Source organism: Lipotes vexillifer, unplaced genomic scaffold, assembly GCF_000442215.2.
Source record: "Lipotes vexillifer unplaced genomic scaffold, Lipotes_vexillifer_v1.1 scaffold374, whole genome shotgun sequence".
NCBI lineage: Eukaryota > Metazoa > Chordata > Mammalia > Artiodactyla > Lipotidae > Lipotes > Lipotes vexillifer.
The window spans coordinates 821,234-831,757 of NW_006774696.1; the positions used below are offsets into that span (position 1 = coordinate 821,234).

General features: G+C 48.7%; 1 protein-coding gene across 1 annotated transcript in view; it reads right to left on the minus strand.

The window, feature by feature from the left end:
* The window catches only part of LARGE1 (LARGE xylosyl- and glucuronyltransferase 1), a 443,593-nt gene that overhangs the window by 62,904 nt on the left and 370,165 nt on the right, over nt 1-10,524 (minus strand). The window contains exon 10 of the mRNA XM_007449439.1: nt 1,610-1,765. Coding sequence (XP_007449501.1) covers nt 1,610-1,765 — 156 coding nt within the window. The remainder of the gene's footprint in view (nt 1-1,609; nt 1,766-10,524) is intronic.

Genomic DNA, 10,524 nt, shown 5'->3' on the forward strand with positions numbered 1-10,524 from the left:
TTTTGTGACATCTTTGGTTTTGGTATCAGGGTGCTGGTGGCCTCGTAGACTGACTTTGGGAGTGTTCCTCCCTCTTCTGTATTTTGAAAAAAAAAAAAAAAAAAAAAGAATACTGCTGCAGTGAACATGGAAACGCAGATATTGCTTTGTGATCCTGATTTCAATTCCTTAGGACCCAGAATAGCCAGAAGTGGAATCACTGGATCACACGACAGTTCTACTGTTAGTTTTTTGAGGCCCCTCCATACTGTTTTCCATAGCAGCTATACCATTTTACATTCCACCAACAGTGTACAAGGTTCCAATTTCTCCACATCCTTGCCAACTCTTATTATCTTTTGTTTTTTTGATAAGAGCCATCCTAACAAGCATAGGAAGATATCTCATTGTCGCTTTGATTTGTATTTCCCTGATCCCTTGCTCTTCCAAGGCTGTCTCTTTCTTGAATTTGGGTCTCAGGTGAAATGTCACCTCCTCGGACAAGTCCTCCCTGACTTCATATGTCACTACGTAGCACCTGCCACTGGCTGGTAATTTTTCCTGACAGTTCGTCCAGGTATTAATTGTGTCTCCCCCACTAGAGCATCAATACCATGAGAGCAGGGACCACTGCCCTTATTTACCTATGAATCCTCAGTGCTCAGAATAAGAAGGCCTTCAGTAAATGTTTGTTGGCTGAATGAACCAATTACTTCTGTGTCTAATACTAAGGGTCAAGGAAAGGGTAGGGAGCAAATATTTATCAAGCATCTAACATATGGCAGATGCTGAGCTAGGTGCGTTACATGCAGTTTCTCACTTAGTCTCAGAACGGCCCTATAACCGTTTTTTCTTATCTCTATTTGACAGCTGAGGAAACTGAAGCACAGAGAGGTTGAGTAACTTGCCTGAGGTCACAGAGGTGGAAATCGGAAGGGATGGAAGCCAAACCCAGGTCAGCCTGACCCCACATGCCTTACCTTTTCCACTACAGTGAGCTGCTGCCCCACATCCTGCTCCTCAGAACTTCAAATCAGTCTCAATTTTGCTCCTACATGCTGTGTGACCATGAGCAACCTGCTTAACCTCTCTGTGCCTAAATGTCTTCAACTCTAATTGGGGGAAAAAAAGAGGGTTTCTATGAGCATCAAACGAGATACAACGTACGAAAAAAATTATAAACAGTGAAGAAACTGGACAATATAGTAGATGTCAGCTATGCCTGTGACCATTTGTGAAAACCTTTTGTGCCACCCCAGGCACTGACCCTGATTCCTGGGTCTCCCATGTGGGTGTCATGTCCACAAAGACCTCAGAGTTTCCGGCTGTGGAGAGACCCTTTGTCTGTTGTTTCACTGGTGTTTTTGCTCACTCTGATTCCTCTGCTTGGCAGCTCCCTTCCGACTTCACCTAGTCTGGGCGAGCGTACCCGCTTCTGCATCCACAGGGACGAGCACAGAAGTGATCTGCTGATGTGCCTGTCCCCCTGGCCACGGCCCCGAGGTGGTGATGGTGCCTGGCTCCTCCTGGGCCTGCCCTGAGCCTGGCATGGGGGCTGGCGCCGGAGGTCCTTGGCACACCAGCAGAGAGGCCACTGCTGCCTGAGCGGCCGAGCCCTGGGACCACTCACGTTTTCACTGTTGACGTCAGCCTCGCTGGGGCAGCCGAACAGCTCCCGTCGCAGGAGATTCCCGTCGTACTCCAGGAAGGTCAGGTAGAGGTTGCGGAAAAACTCCACGTGCTTGTTCTTCACCCGCAGCTTCTTGGGGGAGTTCCAGTGAATGACCTGGCAGGTGACAAGGAGGCAGTCAGGCTGGGATGACCTGTGCTTGTGGGAGGCATGGCTGGGCACTGGTCTGAGTACTACCTGGGGGCCTGCCCATTCATTCATTCATTCATTCAAATGCATTCATTCATCCAACATTTGAGGTCCAGGGGTTAAGAGCTAGGGTGCTGAGGCCAGACTGCCTGGGGTCAAATCCTGGTTCTGCTCTAGGTAGTGATTTAATCTTAGGCAGATTACTTAATCGCTCTGTGCCTCAGTTTCCTCATCTGTGAAATGGAATAGTAACAGCTCCTGCCAAGGCCAGTCTTTGAGCTTTCATCTCTTGGCTCCAAACCTGCTTTGTGATGCTGAAGCCAGGACTCTGCCAACCCTACTTCTGCTGTGTCTGCCTGTTCAGCACTGCCAACGGGGGGCAGTGAGAGGGAGACAAGGTCTGGAGGGGGAAAAAGGAACTTGCCCGTTCCTGTGCTCCTGTCCCTACCCCTTTCTCCATGCCAGTGGTGGCACTTCTTTCCTTCAGCAGCAGCTAAGCACACTTTGCAGTTTTTTTCAAAGCTCAGATGCAGCGTCACGGTCCTTTGTCCCCGCCTGGTACTGTTCCCTCTGGAGCTGCCTGCTGACCCCAGAGTGTGGCTTCCGGCCCAGAGCTGTAATAATTCCTACCTTTTCCCTCTGTTCCTTCAGCTCCAGGGGTGGGAACTGTTTCCCTCAATTTTCTATTTTCGCTTTTACAGTTACCAAGTGAACACTTTATGTCTAGTTATCATTTTTAAAGATTAAATTCTCTGTTCAAATAATTGGTATGGTTTTTGCCTCCAGCCAGGACTGATGGATGCACTGTCTCCCAGAGCTGCCGCGAAAAAGCAACTCATTAATACAAGTAAAGCACGTAAGTGGTAAGGACATGCGCTCAATACATGCTGGCTCCAACTATTAAGTGCCTACAGTATACGGAGTTGGGAGATGGTCAGAGGCCCGTGTGGGCAGTGCCTGCCCCTGGCTTGCTCACAGTCTGCTGGGGAGCCATGTCCCCAAACAGGTAACAGGAGGCAATCGTGGAGGGAGGATCAAGAAAACATGGCCGCTCCAGAATGCGCCGAGAAGCATCTCTCAGAAGGAGGTGCCTGTGCTGGGGCTCGAAGGCCCAGCAGGAGTTTCCAGGGGAGACAGGGCCTGGGTGGGGGGGGGGTTTCCAGGGGAGACAGGGCCTGGGTGTGGGGGGGGAGGGGGGCAGATGTGGCTGCAGAGGTGACAGGGGAGATCCTGGCCCCGTGGGGCCATGTTCTGAACTCAGACTGCATCACTGGAGATTTTTAAGCGGGGCAGGGAATTACTAACTCTGGGTTTTGGGAAGATTACTCTGATTGTAATGGAGAAGATGCGAGTGGCAGGGTGGGAGGGCCGAGAGGGGGACCGGGGACACTAGTTACGAGTCAGCTGTGAAGCCTGGGGGCATGGCTCACCCCCTGGGCTGGGGAATCATTTCTGAGTGGAACCCTATGCTGCTCCACATTGTTTCACATCCACTGCCTTCCTTTAATCCTCACAATGACCCTAACAAGGAATGCAAATTTAAAGATGAAGAAACTGGGGACCCTCCCTGGCGGTCCAGTGGTTAAGACTACGCGCTTCCAATGCAGGAGGTGCGGGTTCGATCCCTGGTCAGGGAACAAAGATCCCACATGCCACAGGGCGTGGCCAAAAATAAATAAATCAATACGTACACACATAAATTTTAAAAAAATCAAAAAATTAAAATAGAAAGGATGAAGAAACTATGGAGATGTATCTTGCTCAGGGCCACAAAGCTGGTAAATGGTGGAGCTGGGATTCACGCATAAATCTGAAGAAATCTGATTCCAAAGTTCTTTACTCTGCGGAGAACAGGAGAAGCCGGGTTCTAAAGACTTCTTTTTTCACGCTGCATCACATTACAGAAGAGACAACAGAGCTCTCCTCTTCCCCCACTGGCCCCCCCATGGCCCTCACTCCCTCCTCCCATGGCGGGACGGACAGCCTATCTGACCATCTGAGCTGGGGAAACACTGCTTTGTAAGACCAAGCCCCTCTCTCAAGGGACAGCGAATAACAGGAAACCTATTTGGTCCAAACCACATCACGGCTCTCCCCTAATCAGCAAAGGTGTAACAAGAGAGCAAGAACCGGGGCTGTCAAAGCAGCCTAGGCCTGAATCCCAGCATCCTCTTCACTAGCTGTGCGTGTCCTTGGGCATCTTGTTGCATTTCCTGGGGCCCCAATTTCCTCACGTGCAAGGAGGGGATCAGTAACCCCAACTTCACAAAGTGGTTATAAGAGGGTTACACAAATGCCTGGCACAGTGCCTGCATGTCACAGTGGCTCCATATATATGGGTTCCCTTCCCCCTCAAAGATGGATTGGACCAATCTGCACCACAAGTGCTCTGCCCTCCTTTCCCTCCGCCAGCAGGAGGTCCACTGCAGCCGTGAGGAGGGAAGCAGGCATCTCGCACTCAGGAGACGGCAGAAAGGGACAGCAGACCTTCCTTGGAACGAGGCCACTTGGCAGTGTTTGCATTTCAGGGAAGGATGAGTATACAATGTGCGATCCTCCTCCTGTGCCCTCTGAAGGGTGCGAGAGGGAAGGAGAGGGAAGATTCCCTTCAGGATACACCCAACCCGGGCAGGAGAAGGTCCCGGGCCAGGCATTAAAATAATTGCATGCGAGCTGGTGACACTCACACCCAGTGGGGATCACGTCTTTGCTGTGAAAGATTCTGGTCCTTGCCAAGTGCTGAAGCCAGCAGGAAGGCTGATGGATGTGCATCTGACTCAGGAAACCTGGGTTTCTTCAACAGAGAAAAACTTTAACTAAGGGGAAATCAGGGCTGGCCTATGAGTCCCCAGACAAACAAATCGTCACTTATCATTCACGAATCCACCAGGCACTTTGGAGACACTGTGTCATTAAATGCTCCAAATGAGCCTATTTGAATCCCACTGTACATTTTACAAAGGTGGTACTTGACTTGCCTGTATTTTACAGCTGGTGAGCTGCAGAGCTGAGACACGAACCCAGCTCTGAACCTAAACCCCCAGGTTCCTGACTGCTATCGTGTTCCATGTCAATGGCTGAGCACTTTACAGGTGCGGAGAGGGAGGCCTGCAGAGGAGAGGTGGCTTGCCCAAGATCACGTGGTGAGTTTGGACCAGGCCCGGGCTGGGACGAGGATGCAGGTCTCCGGGTACTCCCCGCCCTCCCACTCCAGGTCACCTCTTATCCCATCGTGTCTTATCCTGCTCTGTGTCTGCCCAGGGATCTGGGTTTGTGTATCATCTACAGGTAAATACTGAGGTTATATAACAAGCGGCAAAGGTTAAAGGAAGGTAGGGGGAAAAGATGGTGGGTCACTGGTAGGCCAAGGGGGTTTTAAAAAATCCTGTGAACCTAGCTGCCCTGTAATAGGTGAGCCCACTCACAGTCTATTAATGTATATTCAGATTTACCTTTCCACCTAGGTTTTTAATCATCACAACAGAGAATACTCAATTCCCCTGTGCTGGGCTCCAGAGAAGTAAGTACTATCTATTGTTTACCTAATACCCGTTATATGCTAGACATAGGCCAGGGCTGTTACTGTTGTGTGTGTGTATGTGTATGTGTGGTTTCACATTCAATCCTCAAAACAACCTGATAACGTTGTTTCTCTTATCATCCCTATTTTACAGACAATAATCCTGAGCATCTCTCAGCTAGTAAGCAGCCAATCCTAATACAAAATCAGGCCTGTCTTACTCCCAAATCTTTTTCTTTCTGCCACATCATTCATTCGTTCAATACTAGAATGAGCACCGACTCTGTGCCAGGCACTGATAGGGGCTGTGATTGCAGAGATGGACACAAAAGATCAAGATTCTCTTTCTGGAACCTACAACTGAGGGGAAGAGGCAGACGTGACGTAACTGTCCATTTTCAATTACAAGTATGACTCGTGCTTTTACAGAGATGGTAAAGAGAAGTTGTTGGTGATCGTTTCTGGGCTGGGTTCCTTCAAGTATAGAGGAACCAAGGTCCAGAGGGAGAAAGTCACTTGGCCAGACTCACAGCAGAGGGAGAAGTGGGGCCCAGCTCTGCCTCCCAGGCCACCGCTCCTCCCACTAAACCACGCAGCTGCCTCTGAAACTCCAACTCAGGATGAGTATTGCTAATCATTCTCATCAGCTCATGTCTGACTACTGAGAAATGTCATTTCCTGGTCCCTTGAGGGACAGAATCACCCGTCATCGCTGGCTCAGGGCCAGCAAGCTGGTGGTATAGATGACATACACTGACAAGCTTACACACACGAGACAAAGTGACACTGGGAATGTGCCCAAAATACGTTTCTGCAAGAAGCTGGCAAGTACATGTGAGTCTATGACGCTTGTGAAAACCGATCATAACTTACTCCACTTGCTGGGACACATCAGCACAGTAATAATTATTATTGTTAGTATTAGCAGCTAACATATATTGGATGTTTGCTATGTGCCAAGCACTGCTCTGGACGTTTCATTTGTCATGGCTCATTTATACTTTACTTAATACTACAAGTATATTCTCATTATCCCATCTTACACGTAAGGAAAGTTCAGCCAATTGCCCCAGGTTACACAGCTAGAAAGTGGGAGAGTCAAGATTCAAACCCAAAGAGGTAGAGACATGAGGAATCTCTCTCTCTCTTATTTCTCCCATGTCTGTAATCCGCAACTGACTGTTTACAGCAATGAACATGAGATTCTCAGAAGATTACAGGATCAGAAATGAAACCTACTCTTCCCTCCCAAACACAGGCACGGCACCGTCCCGGGGACACGAAGGCTGCTGGGGTGATTTAGGACTTCTCATATACATGGGCTGAACCTCCAGCTTGGGAGAAAGTAGAGAAGGAGGCATCCAGGTTGCATGGCAGGTGGGCCGCAGAAGCTACCAGGCCCCAGGGGCCCCAGGGCTGTGATCTGATTGGATCTGAAATGTCTGTAAAGGCTGAGAATGTGTACAGACTTGCAGTCAGCCTGCAATGAGCCTGAGAAATTGATGAAAATTGATTACTGTCCAGGAAACTTAAACATCATCCGGGAAGACAGCAAAAGTCAACGGGATTAAAGGAGAAACGAGAGACTACCACCTATCAAGGGCGCAGGAAAAAGCATTTCAAAGACAGAAACAAGACCTCAGTACAAGGACAAGCCTATGGAAAGAGTTTAGCCCATACTCCGGCTTCTCAGGTACTTGGAACCCACAGGGCTCAGAAAAATAATTCTGATTTCTTGGCAAAAGTGCCAAGATATCAGAACCTGTGTGCAAATGCCACGTGAATAAGAACATGGGGCTTATGTGTTCCCAGTTACTGAGATTAGGGATATTTGGAAAATGGGGCTCTGTCTCAAGACCTCCACTGACTTTCTTGGCTCACAGAATAACAACTATCCTCCTTAGACTGGCAGTGAAGCCTGTTGCAAACTGGTTCCCACTTACAATTCCAACTCTAACTCCAGGCTAAAAGAACTCCCTGGTATTTCTTGAACCTGTCTTCCATGACTCAGTGCTTTTGCATATGCCTTTTCCCCCCTCCTTAGAATATCTTTATTTCCTCTCTACCATATTCATGCCTGCTTGTCCTTCATAGCTGAGCTCAAATGCGCCTCTTTTGTAACTCTTTCGCTGACCACTCATGCCAGAAGGTTGCCTCCTAGCAGCCTTTCTCTCCACTCTATTCTTCATTCCTAAAAGAACATTCATTTTGTTTGGAGTTGCAATGTCCCTAGCCCCTTTGAGTGGCTCATGATCCATCTAAGATCCAAGCAATCATGATGATTCTTCTCTCTGATTTCCCAGACTCCCCTGCAGCTAGGGGTGGCCATGTGACACAGGATTGCTCAAAAAGACACATGGCAAGGCATATAGTTGATTTCTTAATCACAAGGTTCAGATAAGGGTGCTGTCTTCCTCCCACCCCACTCACCTTCCTGTTGTGAACAGAGATGTGATGACTGGCACTCTGACAGCCATCCTGTGACTGTGAAGTCAACACACTGCTGATCTACAAACCAATTCTACAGCTGCTTACTCCAGGACTCTCAAACCCCCTATTTTATTTTAAGCCACTACAAATTGGGTTTTCTGATTCTCACTGTAAGCATTCCTCATATAACACCTAAGGCAGTTGCTGGGCCCTTCCTCAGTGCACCACAGGGTCTTGTACTGAACTCTATTAGAGAACTCACTGCATGCTCTGGTAATTATTTATTTACATTCCTGCACCTGGCAGCACTGGAATATGAATTTCCGGGCCAGCAGGGACCGTGACTTATTATTCTTCCTGAGTGCTATACTGCCTGGCAGGTAGTTAGTATTCAGTAGCTGCCCTTTGGTTCAAGAATGGAAATCATGATGATGACGTTCTCAATAATCCTCACATTCTGTCTGTCTAGAGCAAATCAGTTATAAAAGCCCTATTCATGTGGGCTTTCAGATAGAGAAACATATTCCCCTTTTCTTCATCTAAGGGCCAAACAGCTTGTCATTTTCTTTTGAAGGAATTTAAGCTCCCTCTGTTCTTCCCTTGTCTGGTATTTCAAGGAGAAGGACCATGGTCTCACAAGTCCCTTTCCTTGTCCTCTTCAGGATTATGATATACGCTAGAAAAGGATAAGCACACGCACCTGATCCCAGCCCCAGCTCCAGCTCTCATCCGCTAGGTGGCCTGCACATAGTTGCCTAGTATCATGGAGACAGTCCCTCACCTATAAAAGGGACATAAGAGCAACTGCCTTGCAGGTTGTGGTCAAGACCAGGACTGATGGGTTGATGGGCATGAAGGCACTTCACACGTGCTCGTTAAATTACAAAATAAATCTGGTTTTAGACTTCATGAGTCATCCACCTTACCAACGAGGAAGGCTGGATGAAGACAGGAAAGGAAAGAGGAATAAGAAACAAGACTTAAAGGAGGAATTGCAGGTGGAGGCAGCCTGGGGCAGAAGGGCAGGATGGGCACAGACAACACAGCCCAGAGGAGACGCCACACCAGGGGCCAGGCTCCTCCTGGCTGGACCTCAAGGAGAGGTCCGAAGAGGGGGCTGTTCAGAAAGGAAAGCACTAAGGTGGGTTTAACACACTGGGCAGAGATTGGAGAGTGCTGACAGGCAGGGGAGCGAGGCAAATGTCACCCCTGCTTCTTCCCAACTCTGTCACCCAAACAGCTTAATGTACCTGAACCTCTATTTTCCAATCTGTTCAAAGGAAACAATAATAGTACCTGTTTCAGAGGATCAATGAGGCAAGAGATGTAAAGGCATCCACCATGGAGCCCAGAGCAGACTGGTGCTCAGCATGCGCGCGTCTCGGGAATATCCGTGCTCCGTTCCCATGGGATCTTCTCTAAAGTGACGCTGTCCCTCAGTCTGTATTTAAACCTAGACTGTTGGCTCCTTGAATGCAAGACTTGTGTTTGTCCAACTCTGCATGCACAGTGACAGGTCCGGTCGACGTTTGCTGACTGCCATGGAATCCACTCCGGTTCTTTCCTTCCCTCCACCAACTGCTAAAGACTCTATTCCACCTCTCTCCCTTCTCCTTTCCCATTCCTGAAAATTACCAGGTAGCGACTATTGAATAAAAACAGTGTCCTTGGGACTCAAGACTTCAAGCCACAGATGTTCTGCGACTCTTTGCCTCCTTTTACAAAGGTTCCTGTTGTTCCTTGATTTTTTACAAGTCCCAGAAAAAAAAAAATTCTTCCCAGACAAAAACATTACAAAAACAGTTGAAACTCAGCGATTATTTAGTCCCCTCATCTGGTAAACGCAGACACTTAGGCCAGTGCGTGCATCCGAGGCCCTGTCCTATAGCCTATCATTTCTTGTTCTGTCACCTGTAACATTTCTTACTTTTCCCTGCCTGAGGTGCTGGACGTTGTAAAGAGGGAAAAAAATGGGAACAGAAAAACAGATATCTTTGATAATACTCAGGGCTGGGAGGGTCATGAATCCGAGAAGATCCTGCTCTGTTCTCTCACGTTCGTCACGTTTAATGTTTCTGGTTCTTTTGCTATATAATGGGGGTAGCAATCAATTTGAACTGGATTCTGGCCTGTCTGAAGAATTCCGATGGACCTCTGAGAGCAGGAAGGGAGAAAGCGATGCATTCAGTACAAGGATCCTCCATGGAGTTGCCTAATGCGGCTTCTCTGCAGTCATGTGACCTGAGGATGGTAACCAGCCCAGTGCGCTCCCTCTCTAAGGCAATCATTACTAAGACTCTATTCACTTTCACAGAGTCCCCACAGGGTCCTCCAGGGAGTGTCTCTGTTGATTTGAGGGCAAGGAGGACAGAGGGAAGTGGGTTTCACCTCTAGAGACAGGCGGGGACCCTTCAGCTGAACGATTCTACCAAGGTTGGCTGAGAAGCCAGTTTGGCGGAATGTCAGTAATGCCCCTGGGGGTGGGCACCCCGTGATTCACTGCCTGGAAACTCCAAGAAGGCAAACTGGCTTGCAGGATCCCAGCAGGCATCTTCTGTAGTGGCTGCTGTTGCTTTTCCGTGTGCTCTGCACCCTTCCTTCACAGATCAAGACCCTGCCTTCTCCCGATGATTCTAACAGGGCTACGGGTCAGGCCTGACCTGCTACAGCAAGGGCGTGTGACTCAGGATGATCAATGAGACATTCCAGACCGTTCGTGGGCATGAGTCCCGTGAAGGGTCAACAGAGTTGCTTTGCAGAGTCACGGAGGGAAAGA